Here is a 15127-nt window from a genome sequence, read left to right on the forward strand (position 1 = left end):
TGCCTGTAACCACCATGCTGTTCTTTCCTCTCTCTTGTTAAAAAGGGATGAAGCACTGTCAGTAAAACTTGGGACGCACTGTCCCTTTAATAGACTCCGGCTTCTAATATTTTTCTGGCAACAGGTGCTTATGAGGCAAATGGTAGCAGACACCTCTCCCGCTGTGTGTGTGTGTGTGTGTGTGTGTGTGTGTGTGTGTGTGTGTGTGTGTGTGTTTGAGTCCTCAGGCACTGTGTGATTTTCAGTGTTAAGACATTGCAAGTGGCTGCTTGGAATGTATCTTCCAGATGTGCTTTTAGTAAGTGGAAGTTGTTAATGTGTTTGTCTGTGTGTGTGTGTGTGTGTGTGTGTGTGTGTGTGTGTGTGTGTGTGTGTGTGTGTGTGTGTGTGTGTGTGTGTGTGTGTAGGTGTAGGTGTGTGTTTGCACGGTGTTGTGGTTGCGGTTGCGGTTGGTTGGAATATGCATTTTACTTAACATAACTCTTTGTGGGTTTGCATGTGTGTGTTCACACATGCCAATGCACATGGTGTCTTGTCTGTCAGAGAGATTCTACCTGTGTGGAATGTGCAGACATGGGGGGGGGTTGGACATGCCCAGACTCAGCATCCCCTCATTGTGTGTCCACAGGACAGCCTCCAGTGCTCCCAGTGCTTACAAGTTCCCAAATCAAGCCATCTCACTGGTCTGTAGCTGGTTAATCATCAGAGGGGTTTGCTTTGTAAAGGATGGAGGGGATACTTTCCTTATTTCTCCGCCCCACCCATACTACAACATAACATACTTTTTATATATATATATATATAAAAGTGGACGTAGTCATCATGATGTCACCCATTGGTTTAAGGATAGCCATTGGTCTGTACATTAGCTGTTAGCTCCAGTGCTGCTAACGTTACTAGCTCGCCTGTCAATTTTACCTCAGATCAGCAACTAGAAAGCAGTAATGCTGATCTCCCGATCGCATATTTTACTGAATAAAACGACGATCGCCGATACAACTTCATTTCACACTACGATGTTATACTGTGTAATTAATATGCGGTTCACATGTGTGCCGAACCGTTAGTTTATACTCGCCGTAGTGAAGCCAGCACGAGGTGCGCTCACCAAAAAATCTATGTAATCACATCGTGTGTGAAGGTGCTGCAAGTGGTCGGGGACCTCAGTGCACTTCAGAACTTTTGTAACGTGAACAATCGGAGCTTTTCAGACACGGCTGTCACAAGCGTGAGTGTCGAGAAGTGGGCCTTCTTGTGTTTACTGAGACCTGGCTACAGGTGGATGGCTGCGAGTTGCTCGTTGCCCCAGACGGATTCTCTCTGGTGCACTCCAGGAACGACGAGGCGGGCAAGAGAAAGGCAGGAGGCGTCTGTGTCTTTGTCAAGCAAAAGTGGATCAGGGCTAGACTCACGCCGTCCTGGAGATTACAAACCTCCCTGATCATGCTACATAGTGAACAACAAACCTGTGATGAAATCCGCAGGAGGAGAGCTAGTAAAGCTAGCTGTTAGCGGCCGGTGAGCAGCTCAGTCCTGCTGGCTAAGTGAACGGGTTGCACAACGCTAGTGTTTGAGTGTGCTGTTGAATGGTAAATGGACTTGTACTTGTAAAGCGCTTTTCTAGTCTTACGACCACTCAAAGTGCTTTAACGATACATTTCATCATCCACCCATTCACATCCATGCATCAGTCCATGCAGGTGTCCCCTGCTCATCGGGACTAATCGTTCATGCACTGCAGGCGCAGCCTACAGGAGTTATTTGGGGTTAAGTGTCTTGCCCAAGGACATGTCGACATGGCCTAGCGGAGCCGGGGATCGAAATGCGGATCCTCTGATCGAAGGACCACCCTGAGCCACAGTCGCCATCTTCTCTTGAACAAGTCACGTAAAGAGCTGCAAAAATGTCAACAAGGAAGGTAATGACATTCCAGCCTTATGTCCACCAGAAAAAGGGCCTTTATGGTTTCTACAAAATGACCAGGGAGTTCTTTAAGCATTAGAAGATGGTCAAAAAGTGATGTAAAGGTTTCCAACTCTTCAACTATGTTCCAACATCTTAAAGATAATCATCTAGTCCAAGTCAAGGTACAACAACTTTACTATCTAATGTACTGAGCTGAAGCAAAAGAGTTTAAACTCTGCCGGGAGAGTAGTTGACTTTGGGAGTTTACGCACACACACACACACACACACACACGCACACACATAGCATTGATTTCCTCTTGGACACTATGTGATTCTGACCAGCTGAACTAGAGGCCAGTTGTTCCATGTTTTCCTTCTTCTGGGGTTCTGGCCTTTTGCCAAAAGCTGCAACAACTGCAGCTCTTTCCTTGCCAGTGTTTACAGACTTCAGAGCAAGAAGACACATGAGCTCCTTTCAGACATGTCACATGAAGGCCACAGGAACGTAAAGGCTCCATGGCTTAGTAATTGTGCCCGTCTTGTTTGGTTTCTGAAAGAATGTTTCACACCTCGTCGTCTCTTATGCACAAAGAAAATGAAACCCGTTAAGCGTAAACTAGGACACACTGTGGATGAGCTGGGTTGAATGTGAGCAGCGCTTCTCTGTAGTTTCAGCATTCATGGATGAGCATTCATGGATGGCGTTTGAATAACCAGCAAAACGATTTACATATAGCGGTAATTAATTAATAGGCTTTAAATGAGAATCCCAACTTAACATCGTAACATTCTATGTGCTACGTCAGACTTTTTAACATGCAGCAGAATTCTCTAATAAATGATCAAATTGATGAGAAGTTTGATTATGATTATGGTCCATTCACTGCCGATAACGTTGGTCATTAATTGGGACTTAAAGGGACATTTAAGCAGGCTACACTTTAGGGCGGAGCTAGCTTGTGATTGACAGGTTGATTACATGGAGTTATTGAGGCTGGGAGTTGTCCTTGTCAGCCAAAAACCAAGATGACAACGGCCTACATGCCAAACTCGAGGCTTCAGTACCGTAGTCCATGAGCCAATGAGTGAAGTCCAGGTGACCACGCCCACTTCCTATAAACAAGCAACATTTTAAATTCCATGTTTAAAAAGAAAGTTGCAGGCGGGTCACCATGCGCTGATGATGTCACGGCTTGCATGACTGGTGACTGTCTTGGTGTATGTGAAGTGACAAAAACACAACATTTTTTGTCACACAACTCATCTTTCGAGAGAATAGAGCCTTTGTTTCTTTAATACACTGATAATGTTTTACCAACTGAACTCTGTTGAAAAGGAAAATCACAAAAGAAGCATAATGAAAGTAGAGAAGCACAAAGCATGAGCATGTGCACATGCAAGACTGCTTCTACACGAAGTAAGCTCTCATCACATGCACACACCCACACACTTTCCCAGTTAACTGATCACACATCTACACACCGGCTACACACACTTTCCCAGTTAACTGATCACACATCTACACACCGGCTACACACACTTTCCCAGTTAACTGATCACACATCTACACACCGGCTACACACACTTTCCCAGAAACTCTGACATAGCTGTGAGTTATTTAGCATGGTGTGAGAGAGAGTATGAGCATCTCTCTTTATCCGATTGTGTAAGAGGAGAGGATTAGTGAGACCAGAGGGAGTGGGGCCAAACGTAGACTACATACACACACACACACACACACACACACACACACACACACACACAGGTGGAACAGAGCAGAGACGGAGTGCACCACTGCCACCGTAATTATTTCCCCACTGTTTGACAGGTTGCCAGCAATTACCTGATACCAGGACTCCTTATCTTTTGTATGGAGGGCATGTTCACACTTGTAGCCTCAGCTAACCCGTTCGGGTCCACACAACCCTCCCCCCAACACACACACACACACACACACACACACACACACACACACACACCCCTCCCCAGCCTGCCTGGAGCCTTCAGAGGCTGTGAGCCACTAGGTGCTCAGGTAGGACCTGAAACAAATGAGCTGTGTGGAATAAGGCTGGCCTAAGGATTTTTTCTGTCTGCATTTTTTTTTCTTCTTTTTTTTTTCGATTAAAGTAGCGAGAGACAAGTTTTTTGCTCTACCTTATCATTATCAAGTAATGTTCATTGCATGTAATGGCTGTAGAATAAGGACACCTCCTGTGTTTAGGCTGGTTCCCTATAAGCCTTTTCACAATGCAGTTCTGTCTGCCACTGGGAATGATCTCCATACACAGCACAAAGAACGAGCAAAGCACTGATACTGATACTGAGGTAATGAATAATAGGACAGAGAGCCGGTAGTCTGAACCAAGACAGTAAACTCTTTATTGCCAAAGAGCCTGGAGGAGGAGTGAGAGTGATAAAAGCAGCTCTCGGTTCTTAGCAGAAGTTACTCTTCATCATGGCACTGACATCTCGGTGTCCAGTTCAAATTAGGGTTCTTACTTTTGTTTCCATGCTTTGCACAGTATACCAGGCTGCTAGCGGTTGCCATGTTGCTAATTGTGTTGTTGGTAGTATCTCGGCTCTGAAGTGATCCAGTTGTTATCAACTGGTCTGTTTGACTCTAAATGGAGCATAATGTACTAAATGAACATCATGCTGTATTGAAGAAGACTTGAAACTAGAGACCATAAACTCATGTTTACAATGTTTACTGAGGGAATAAATCAAGAGAGAAGTAGAGTCATTTTAGACTAGACTTCTATACAACCAGAGGAGTCGCCCCCTGGTGGACACTAGAGAGAATGCAAGATTATGACACTGGCATCAATTTCCGTCATGCTTGTGTCAACCTGGTCAATGTAAGTCCTATATTCACTCTCCTTTAGCTCTGTTTTTGGTCTCCACCAAGTCTCCATCACGGAGATGGATGAAAGAATGTGTGCTGTAATAGGCGATGTTGCACTTTCAGGCATCGCAAGATGCATGTGAAGAACCATCCATCTGTCTGCCAATATCAGGCCGCCGTCTAAAGACAGCGCTCTTCTGATGCGCTAAGGCATCTAAAATAAGTAAGTCAGCCATGAATTTTGTCTTGCTGACAAATTGCTAACAATGATCCCAACACTTCCTGCAGATGCATCATGTGAAAAAAACACTATTTAACAGGTAAATAATAAGCAATTTTGGTTGTTTTGAATGAGATAGATAGATACTTAGGCTTGTGTGTGTGTGTGTGTGTGTGTGTGTGTGTGTGTGTGTGTGTGTGTGTGTGTGTGTGTGTGTGTGTGTGTGTCTCTCTAAGAGGTCATTGGTCCGGTCATACAGCAAATAGAGACCATGTTTAAGTCTTAATGACATGAGACGGGTCCTGTAATTACAGCTTAGCTCTCCAAGCTGAGCAGTAGGGATGCACACACTCACTCTCTCCTCATCTTCACAAGAGGGAAGGCCCTGCCTTGTGTGAAGCAGTGCTGCTCACCTTCTCTGTAGTTTCTCTGTATATCATTGTTTTTTGTTTTTTTTGGGGGGGGGTCTATATTGGCTTATTCTACTGTCAGGAGGACATAGAATAAGAGGAGAGCTTTGGTAGCGTCTGATTGCTATGATATGGAATGTCCCTAGAAGTCGAGATGTAGGCACAAGGAAGAGGACTTGCTGAAGGGAAGGCTGAAGCACATTGGGATAGAGGACACACCCACCGGTCCATGTGGGTTCATGAGATTCAGTGGGCATTTTGGCAAGCAGGCTACCATCGTTTGGTTCAAGAGCTGAAGTTGGAATGAGCCCGGTTCAATGAGTAGACTACTTTTATGGTATTTGTCCTGCCCCTCCTCTACTGTGATTTGACGGCCAGAATGAAACGCCAAACATGCAGTGCAGATCAGACGCTCAGCACTTCAAGCCACTGGTGTTTGTGGTATAGTATAAAAACGAGGAGCTCCCACTGCAAAGACTTGTAGGAAAAACGCTTTGGACTGTACTGGTGACCCGTGTTGTTCTCTATAATGAGCCTACAGGCGACTCAGAGTCTCCCTGCGGGCGACCAGGAGCTCACAGGCACTGTGTTGGCGACCCTTACTGTAGGGTTTACTGGGCCCACACCATCATCCTACATATGAAGGAATCGGAATGCATGAAACAGTTGCAGTATGTAACATAATGTTGTGTTTGTCGTGGGTTATGGTGAGAAGGGTGAGCAGTTATGAAATGAAAACTGGTATACCGGGCCAGCACCACTGGTTGGTTTGTGGTGTGAAAGACAATGATCCAACAACAGGATTTTATGATAGCAAACATGTGATTCTAACTACAAATACATCCATCTGCTGATTGTGAAGTCTGTTCAGGAAGTGATCTTATAATTGATGTAGATATGATAATGTATATAACCTATTTATGCAAATCAACACAAACGCTCCTCAGCTTGTTTTGCTTCTCTGATTAACAGGTCAAATGCTGTTAAAACTGCTGCGCTCGTATCTGACTCTGTGTACTTTGTCAGTTCAAGTACTGCATAAACCAAATGGTATTGCTAAATTTAGGTCCAACAGACAATTGAACAGTTTGTAGAGCAGCTGTAAAACTGTCCTTTGTAGTTTTATTGAAACTATTATGATCTTACAGATGGATAACCAATGGAAACAAATAATTGTGCTCTCAAAAAATGTTGTTTTATTGTTGTGATTTTCAGTTTTGCAGCCCTAATTTACAAATAATAATGTAAAAAAACAAAACATGTTCAAATAGTTTTGTCAACTTTGATGAATTGGTATCAAAGAGGAGCAGTTTTCACAGTCAGCTGTGGATGACATCTCAGCTTTCTCTTTGGAATTATAATTATGTCTCCCTCCTCCTGTGAACCACTCACCCTCTCCTTCTCATGGTATGTCACGTTGCAGTGGTTGGTTTTTGTAACAAAAAACCAACCACTGGATGCCCTGACTCCAGTTCCGACCTCAATCCACCCTTTGTGTTTGCAGCTTGCAGGAAGGTGTGTGTGTGTGTGTGTGTGTGTGTGTGTGTGTGTGTGTCTGTGTGTGTGTGTGTGTGTGTGTGTGTGTGTGTGTGTGTGTGTGTGTGTGTGTGTGTCTGTGTGTCTGTGTATGTGTGTGCGCGGGCTAAACAAAGGAAGGGGACACTGTTCCCATGCAACTGGCTAACATCATTCAGGACCTAGAAACCAAAAGAGACAGATAGATTTAATATGATTTTCTGAGCAGAGACACACATTCACATACTGTAGTCCACACTCAGAGCATTCCTGAGCTGGATCAGGAAGAACATCATCTGCTGGGCCTTTTTCCTGATGGTGTCTATGTTGCAAGTCCACGTGAGGTTCTGGGAGATGGTTGATCTCAGAAACCTGAAGGCTTCCACAGCAGACACAGTGTTGTTCAGGATGGTGAAGGGAGGCAGTGTATTGGGCTCCTTCTGAAGATTACTGTGGTCTCCACAGTTTCAGCATTCAGCTCCAAGTTGTTCTGACTACACCAGAGGGCTGCATACAGACCCGTCTCTGTCCCCAATGGGGCTGTTGTTTTTTAGGAGTTTAACAGATGTGTCTCTTCTGGGTGACTGTGAGGGAGCGGGTCGTCCTGCAATCAGAGGATCGGCGGTTCGATCCCCGGCTCCGCTCCATGTCAGTGTGTCCATGGGCAAGACACTTAACCCCAAACCCAAAATGTCTCCGGTGTTTAAATGGGTATGAATGTTGCATCTTGCATGGTAGTGTAAAAGTGCTTTGAGTAGTCGGAAGATCTAGTGGTCTAGAAAGTGCTATGCAAGTACAGTATTTACTCATGTGCACAAACTGACAGACTGAAAGGTGGAAGCTGGGACAGTGAGCTGGGTGAGTTTGGAGCTGTGATGAGGGTGTTGAATGCCGAGCTGAAGTCCACAAACAGGATCCTTGCATTTGTCCCTGCAGAGTCGAGGTATTTTCAGGATGTAGCTTTTTGCCTGGTAGGCAAACTTCAGGGGATCAAACAGGGGTCCTGCGTTGTCCTTAAGGTGGGTCAAGTAATCTGTTGAAGAGCTATGTGAAGATGGCGATGGGAGGGGGTGACATGAGGGAGACACGTTGTCTGGACCCGGCCCCGGTTCCACTACTAAGGATGTAGTGACCCACGGGTGACCGTGGATAAGTGGAGAACAGAGCCGCCTTTCAATCATAAGGTCGATGGTTCGATCCCTGGCTCCTTCTCTGCTAGTCTCATGTCAATGTGTCCTTGAGCAAGACACTTAACCCCAAAATTGCTCCTGTAGCTGCGTCTACGGTGTGTAGATAGATACTGAATTGTAAGTCGCTTTGGATAAAAGCGTCTGCTAAATGACTGTAATGTAATGGATGTGCACGATTACTCGACTAGTGGATTAAACGTCACCTTCGCTAGTCGGCAACAGAAATACTAATCGGTTAAACTTGTAATTTTATTAATGTACACATTTGAATGACACATTGACATATGCTGCCTCAGCTGTTGCTGTGGGGAGCCGCCGCTGCAGCAGGAGTAATGCTCCGCTCTGATCTGAAATCATCAGCTGCCCCTGGCTAACTTCCTCCCTGCCATGTTCTCCCAGCCCCCACCTGCCACCACAGCCTCTTTCCGATATAGCAGCTGGGTTCAGCAGTCAGTTTGGTTCTCTCCTGATCTACGGGAGGACATTGAAACTAGCGAGCACGAAAGCTACAGTTAGCAATCTAGCATCCTATGAATCAATATCGCCAGGTAGCTCAATTAATCAAACTTAGATATTCATGATATAAGTAATGCCAAACCATGACTCTTCTTAGACCACAGTCCCTGCAACTGGTCGATCAAATATTACAATACACACCAGGTTTGTGAGGCAATCTGTGTTCAGTTCTGACTGTTTTTTGAGTGTTTTCTTACTTTTAGACGAGTCGACTAGTCTAAGTGTTAACTTCCATCTAAACATCCCTAACATATACCTTTCTATTTCAACCGATGGACAGTGTGAGTCCCCACTGACTCCAAGAGCATTTGACATGTGTCAAGACTCACTGGTTAGATAATAGTTAGACATTCTATTAACGACTCATGTATATTTTGTCTTCCCACCTGCAGCTCTGAAGAGATCCTTCGACATTGAAGATGTGGATGACATACCATCCTTCTCCTCAGCTTCACCCATCTCCACCCCCATTTCTCCCTCATCCTCCCATTTCTTCCTCCACCACAACAAAGCCAGTGACGAGCTGGGAGGAGGTGGCCAGTCCCCATCATTAGCCTACAACAACAACAACAACAACAGCCTGGGCTCACCAGCTCACCACTCCCGCATCAGCCTCAGTTCCATTCCCAGCCCAGGGCTCAAGTCCCGTGGTGTAGTCAGCAGCCGGTCTTTCAACCGAGGAACCATGAACAAGTCGGCCATCCACAACAACGGATCCGCTGTGACCAGAGCTGCATCCTTCCAGAACAGGTTAAACCCCAACGGTTACTCCATTTTGTCTGGGCCAGGCAGTGACAACGACAGCCTTCACAGCTCCACGTCCAGCCTGGAGTACTCTGGGGGAGGTGGGAGTGCCCTCCCTCTTACTAAGCTGGGGTCATATCGCAGCCCTCCACCTCAGGGGGAGTACCACCGAACCCAGCCCCAGCTCCCACAACAGCACCGAGAGGGAGGTGCCAACTTGGGAAACAACCCTAACTTGAAGAAGTTTTCCTCCCATGGGAGTGTTTTCCACTCCGAAATGGACCAGGGGCCAGGGATGATGCTGGGTGTACCAGAGCATCGGGGGGTGAACCATGGCTCCATGCCCAGCCTAGATCTCCAAAGTTGTGATGGAGGGGGAGGAATGGTCAGTATGCAAAGAGGCGGAGGTGGAGGCAGGATGTCTCCGGGGTTAAGGTATGCCAATGCTAATGCAAACTGGAATGCTCGTCTTCATAATGCCAGTTCCTTTGGGGAGGAGGACTACTGTGGCCCCAAAAACCACTACCAACCTCTAGGGACCCAGGTCCTCAAGGCTCCTCTGCCCAAGGCCAAAGAGACTTTACGTCTCAACAAGTTTCCCTTGGATCTGGACAGCTTGGTAAGCAGCCCCTCAACCAATTCCCCAACCAAGACTCAAGGAGGATCCCTAAACCCCAACCCTCCCAAGCCTCCACCAAGGAGCACAGAAGGCTTTCAACACCACACCAGTTCAACATCCACCTCGGCCAGCCCTTCAGCCTCTCTAAGCAGCCTGGACGGTGCCTCTGACACCCCTCCCCTCTCCCTCCACCATCCCTTTTTGCCTTTCTCCCCAAGTTCCGTAACTCTTTTTGAGGGTTCCAGCCATGTCCCAGAGACGATTTGTTCCCCAGTGCCCCTTTCTCCTGCCCGGAGCCCCCAGCAGAAGATTTTCTCTGGGCCCCAAGTTGTTCAGGTGGTCTCCAATCTGCCTAACCCATCCAGCCCCTCAAGCCCCAGAGCCATTTGGTCTGTGGAGGATGGCCCTGGTGATGCCAGAGATAGTGTGGGCTCAATCTTACAGAGGATTGCTTCCTTCTCCCAGCATGCTGTTACTGATACCACCCCAGCAGCTGTGACCCAGTCCCCTACTGCCCAAAGCAATGGTGGGTTGTCATCTGAATTTGGGTGTCCAGCTGTGACCACATGGAAAGAGGGAAAGAAGAAACAAAAAGGTAAGATGTTTTAATTAAGTGCTTAAATTGGTAACCATAAATGATTGCAGGCAGAGGTGTCTGTCATCAGAAACAGAGGGTAGGAAGGTGGTGGCTAAATATCAAAACAGTGAAATAGGATCAGGGGCATTCACGAGGCCTCTGTGTGTGTGTGTGTGTGTGTGTGTGTGTGTGTGTGTGTGTGTGTGTTTGTGTGTGTGTGTTTTTGTTGTGTAGTCTGTATTTGCATGTTGTAAACATTGCAACATGCAACATCGGCCCACAGTCATGACAAGACCACTACACGCATTGAAACACTGATTTAATTCATGTAAGCTGCCATCATATTAACCAGATCACAGTGAGATCCGTGCTGTGAGAATATGTTCACACTCTAGTCTGTTCATTGTGGTAAACTCTTGTCGGCAGTAGAAACCACTGTGTGCAATCAGTGTGTTTACATGCACTTCAGGAAACGGGTTACTTCTAGCTTTCTGCTGTATCTTTCTTAAAAGTCGTGTAATTACAGGTACATCAGAATCCATGATATATGACATATAGATATTATTCCTACATTTGTGAGAATAACATTCTGTTATTCAATTCAATTTATTTTGTATAGCCCCAAATCACAAATTTGCCTCAGAGGGCTCTACAATCTGTACACATGTGACATCCTCTGACCTTTGACCCTCACATCGGAACAGGAAAAGCTCCACCAAAAGTCCCTTTAACGGGGAGAAAAGAGGAAGAAACCTTAGGGAGAGCACCAGAGGAGGATCCTCTATCAGGATGGACAGAAGTGCAGTACAATACAACGAATATTGTCACAACAGAGATATTTTACTTTGAAGGAAATGTGATGGTGACTACATTATGTTTTCTGTGTGAGTGTGTGTGTGTGTGTGTGTGTGTGTGTGTGTGTGTGTATATATATATATATATATATATATATATATATATATATATATGTGTGTGTTCTAACGTAATGAGGAAAAGTTGTGAATCAATGTATGTGGCTCGGAAAGTCGGAAAAAATGTTGCTACTGGATGTAGCAGTACAACGTTGACGCAGTATGCTAGAAGCTCATCTCAGACCCTGGTCACATGGCATCAACATGCCTCTGGACTGATCTGAAGTGGACTGCTCTAAGAGCACATAGAGGTCTGATCACTCTGGTCACATTCAGAGGTGGTCTGAGCAGCATATGGCCTCATTCCTTCAGAAGTGGAGTTCAAGCACCAGACGGACGGATTGGGATCACCCAAGACGCATGTTAATACCAGTGTGGGCAGGGCCCTTGTGGTAATCCTCAGTGTTTACAGTATTTATACTCCTGTTATTATGCTACTACAGTTTTTACTGATATGAAATACTGCACATAGAAAGTATCCATCTGTCAGAACATTTTACAGCCTTGGTAGCAAAACACTGATACACATTCTAGGTTCTGTTTTGTGAGATGGTACGTGTGTGTGTGTGTGTGTGTGTGTGTGTGTGTGTGTGTGTGTGTGTGTGTGTGTGTGTACACACAATGGTCTGTTTAACAAATGATGACAGGGAACTTCTGTAGGAAGACAAGTCAAGGTTAGCAGATGAGCCTTGCAGCCACACCCGTTGAAATGGTTTCCTGTTGTATTGAGCTTCATCACACACACACACACACACACACACACACAGCAATACACAAACCAACACGAACATTATATTTTTACCACTACACCTGCATATTTTCCCTATTTCCATTGTGTTTGTTGCTCCTGATGCAGAACAAACTTGTGTCCATGCGTTGTGTGTCTTTGTGTTGAAAGCCACTCTGACTTTTTCAACGAGCTATTTTTAGTCCGCCTCCTCTCAGCCGGCGTCCTGCTTCTTATAAAAACAAAGTCTGTGTCTCAGCACCACATTTACAGAAAACATGTTACAATGAACACCATTATGTTTGGAGGTCAAAAGCCTCCCTATTCATTGGTACTCGTGTTTTATTGGACAGCTTCTAGGTGGCGTGGGAGCTGGGAGCTCAGAGGATGATCAGTGAACACCATTTTGTCAACTAAACTACAGCTTGTTAGTTTGTGATTAAGGACTTATGTCACTAAGTGTAAAAGGGTGATGAATTTAGACTTTGAATGTATACATATTTCACAGTCTCCTTGGACAAGACACTGAACCCCAAATGATTCCCCCGAATGCCCGTTGTTGTACAGCACGTAAACCATATAAGACCTCCTTGACTCCCATGCAAATCATTTGTACTTCTTTAACATGTCAGTTACATGGATGTGATGTCTTGTCTTGTTCCAGTCCCAGTTTGATTAAGTCTGACGAGGCACCTGGGTGTTTACACCAGAATCTTGTCCAGTGCAGATTCAAAAAACCCGAGCGTGAGAGTTTGAACACACAGGAGACATCTGTTTCAAGGCACCTGGTGGGATTTCCCCCTCGCCTCTACTCTCATCAGAGAATTAGTCAACGGCAGCGACACAGTGTGCCGATCCAGCGGGATGTCGGGGCAGTGTCCCAGGTTCAGAGCTCCAGTGCTGGAGTCTGCACTGGCTGAATGCAAGCTAACCGCTAACAAGCTAAGGTCCGTACCTCTTCTAGCTCTTGTCCTGGCGAAGTAGTCTCCTGGTGGCGGTGAGGATGAAATGGAAACATGCAGTGTTTCCTGGTTTCTGCCACTTTAATTGAATTTAATCCAAACGTTTGAAAGGTACACCCTGAACCTTCAACGTGACGGGGCAGCTCTCTACGTCCTCTCGTGTTGGACTGAGGACAGACTGGACGCTACAGTGACTCACTATCGTCTCTCCAGGTGCAAGTGGTACAAGACAAGACAGGGTGGGGCGGGGCTAGCTGGTTAGCGTGCTCATATCAGTAGGTAGCTCTGCAACCCAATACAAAACTGTAAACTTTTCACAAACCGTTGATAATCTTAGCTCAGACCTGCACCCTTAAGGCTCCAGAACAAATCATAATGCCGTAGAATGGAAATGGGCCTTCACTCTATTCATAGAGAGCATCTGCTGGTGTCAATAAATGGGGGTTCCAAACAAAATACAACCTCCACTTTTCAATACATATTGAAAGAAATATCTGTTTGTATATTTGGGCCAGTTTGCAGCTCCGAGCCCATGTGAACCTCCCTGCTGTCATCAGCGTTACCGCTGTAAATACCAGGCTTATGAGTAGGCGTTCACAGTGAAATGATTGTTTTGCTCTATCCTTTACTCAGATCCTTTGTTTACCATAGAAAGATGGAAAACAACTCGACCTTCCTCTGCTCTCAGAGAAACCCACAGAGGAGAAGTACTCAGAGACACAACTCACACTGAAGTGTTCTGAAGTGTGAAGTCCTGTGTTTGATCGTATCGGTGGATGCTGTTCCTCATGGTGTGCTGAATAAAGGCCGCTGTTGTTCCCCCATAGATTATCTCCCTGCTCATATCTCTCACATCTGCTCCACCTTGGGAAAGCACCGTGATAAATACGCACGATGGTGTCCAAACAGCACAACCAGCCTGGCATTCCTCGTTGTCTCTTTCTACTCCATTCTGCCTAATTCAGTAATTCCTCTCTGCTCTTTGGATCCTTCCGTCTCCTCTGACCTCCTGTCTGTCTGCAGCCGTCATGTCCAGGCTTGTCCCCCCCATCCCTCTCTGTCTCTGATTCAAGCCTTAATGACAGTGATTTAGGGAATGAATTCCTCCCCAGCAGATGTCTAAGCCATCATCCTGTTTCACTCTCCTCCCTGTATGCTCTCTGTCTGAAGGACTTTTATTCATGGTGCAATTGTTTATGAAAAACAACAACAAAGTTGTCATGATTCATTTATCATTCAGATTTTACACACCAGTGATTACTCGTCTCCTCTGAAGCTTCCTCTTTCCTCGTCTCCTCTGAAGCTTCCTCCCTCCCCGTCTCCTCTGAAGCTTCCTCTTTCCTCGTCTCCTCTGAAGCCTGTTCTCGCCTCTCCTCTTCCTCTCTCCTCTGAAGCCTCCTCTCTTGTTTCCTCTGAAGCCTCCTCTCTCTCGTCTCCTCCCAAGCCTCCTCTCTCCTCCTTATCTCCTCTGAAGCCTGCTCTCTCCTCGTTTCCTCTGCCGCCTCCTCTCTCCTAATATTTTCCTCATTAATAATCCACCATCTGCTATTAATCAGAATATACATTTTTATGACCTGTGGATAACTGCATTCCACCGGTTGCCACAGCTGATCTCGTAAAGTAGGCCTGTTTACTTGTTTCCGTAGTGATACCTATATTTAGTGTTTTTCCAGCCTTCGTTCTTGCCTGTTGTCCTGTTATCATATTTCCCGGGCAACAGGAAATAGTTTGGATGTGTTTCCTGGGAATCCTGTCAACAGTAGACTTTAGGGTGCTCCGGCAGAGATCTGAAGGGGTCAGTGCGTTATGCCTCACACTGTTTGGTTAGAATCAGTTTTTTTCCAATCCACTTCGTGGCTCCCTGACAGGTTGGGTGATCCAGCACACACGAATAGATGAAAGATCCGGCCAATGGGACCCTTTCATCAGGGAACCTCCTCTCTGCTGCTGTTTGTTGCTGTTTCAGCCGGCTGGTTTGTCCTTC

The 15127-nt window shown here is 45.9% G+C and overlaps 1 protein-coding gene across 1 annotated transcript in view; it reads left to right on the forward strand.

Annotated features, from left to right (window-relative positions):
- Positions 1-15127, forward strand: part of septin12 (septin 12) — a 55285-nt gene that overhangs the window by 9631 nt on the left and 30527 nt on the right. The window contains exon 2 of the mRNA XM_068724755.1: positions 8996-10561. Within this exon, the coding sequence (XP_068580856.1) occupies positions 8996-10561 (1566 nt within the window). The remainder of the gene's footprint in view (positions 1-8995; positions 10562-15127) is intronic.

The sequence above is a fragment of the Cebidichthys violaceus genome, unplaced genomic scaffold (assembly GCF_023349555.1).
Source record: "Cebidichthys violaceus isolate CVI_PGR_0920_01 unplaced genomic scaffold, fCebVio1.0.p SCAF_32, whole genome shotgun sequence".
NCBI classification, from domain to species: Eukaryota; Metazoa; Chordata; class Actinopteri; order Perciformes; family Stichaeidae; genus Cebidichthys; species Cebidichthys violaceus.